The sequence below is a fragment of the Schistocerca americana genome, chromosome 11 (assembly GCF_021461395.2).
Source record: "Schistocerca americana isolate TAMUIC-IGC-003095 chromosome 11, iqSchAmer2.1, whole genome shotgun sequence".
NCBI lineage: Eukaryota > Metazoa > Arthropoda > Insecta > Orthoptera > Acrididae > Schistocerca > Schistocerca americana.
In genome coordinates, this window is record NC_060129.1 from 86,464,491 (window position 1) to 86,465,876 (window position 1,386).

Sequence of the window (1,386 nt, forward strand, 5' to 3'; positions counted from 1 at the left end):
TGAGTGATGTGTTGGGTGTCTATGAGGGTACTCGTTTTGGTATAGCTGTGCGGCCCCTCGGCCGCCTACATTTTCTTCGCGATGCACAAACACCATGTTGGCTTGTTCCTGACGTGAATACCAGACCATTCTGCTGCTTATAGTACGCTGCGTCAATCACACAGCCCCATCACAAGCAACACACGGGACATGGTCAGACGAAGTGCCAGTCACCAGCGACAGCTATCATAGCAACGACACATTTCCAGACCCCTATTCGTGGGGACATTTTTCTTCCATTTCTAGTCAGAAACCGTCCCAGTAGTTTGCCAGTTTCATTAATCTTCACCGTGTAGAGAGTGCTGTGTAAGGGCAAAGCTCTTCTGAGTTAGTCTGTGTTTCAGAATCGTCCACAATGGAAGCAGTGCAGGAGGTCAGCTTGGGCGCCCTGCTGGACGCTGGGGACGGCGCCGTGGTGACTCTGGTGGCCGGCGACACGCGGCTGGTGGCGCACAGGGCCGTCCTGGCCGCCAGGAGCTCCGTGATTGCCGCCATGTTCCGCCACGGCACACCGGAGACCAGCAGCGGCCAGCTCACAGTCCCTGACGTGGAGGGCCCAGTACTGCAAGAGCTGCTGGGCTACCTCTACACCCTGCAGGCGCCCCAGCTGCCCGGCATGGCCCACCAGCTGCTAGCCGCCGCTGACAGATACGGAGTGTCCGTCCTGAAGGCAGAGTGTGAGCAGCAGGTGGCTGCACAGCTGTCTGTCGAGACTGCGGCGGCCACCGCTGTCCTCGCGATTAGGCACTCTGCTGACAGCCTGAAGCAGGCTGCCGTCGCCTACATTAAGGCCCACTTGGTCAGTGTGATGGCCACGCAGGCCTGGGCAGATGCAATGCATAGCCAGCCTGAAGATTTGATCGAAGTGTGTCGCCTGGTATCTGATCCACCAGGGGAATCCAGGTAAGCACAAGACAAGCCACTCATCTGTGTTGCTCAGTTTTAAGTAATATGTATATCTGAGTCTTAAAACTTTCCTACAAAGATTGCTTACCTGGATCTATGATGTTAAATTTATCGTTAGCAATGGCCTGTCTCTGGTAGTTTATGCAGCCTTCATTAAATTCTCATAACAGGTTAATCGAAAGTCTAAGATGAACTATGTTGATTAGCAGATAACTTAGCTAAAACAGGTCTTGGGAGATACTAATGTTCTGTAGCTTCTTAAATTAGTTTTAAATTACTGCCATTCAATCTTTCTGTTATTTGCGTAAGTACAGGAAGATGTAAAGTAGGTTTGTTAGTTAATTGGTTACATGTTCTGTAAATCATTTGAATGATTCTTTTATTGAAATGATTTGAACGAGTTAGTTTACAGGATGTGTATACATGACTAATGCTAAGAGT

The 1,386-nt window shown here is 50.1% G+C and overlaps 1 protein-coding gene across 1 annotated transcript; it reads left to right on the forward strand.

Moving 5' to 3' along the window:
* Nucleotides 1-394: 394 nt before the first annotated feature.
* On the forward strand, nucleotides 395-946 carry LOC124553273 (speckle-type POZ protein-like). The gene has a single exon (XM_047127157.1). The coding sequence runs from the start codon at nucleotides 395-397 to the stop codon at nucleotides 944-946; it is 552 nt and encodes a 183-aa protein (XP_046983113.1).
* The last annotated feature ends 440 nt before the right edge of the window (nucleotides 947-1,386 follow it).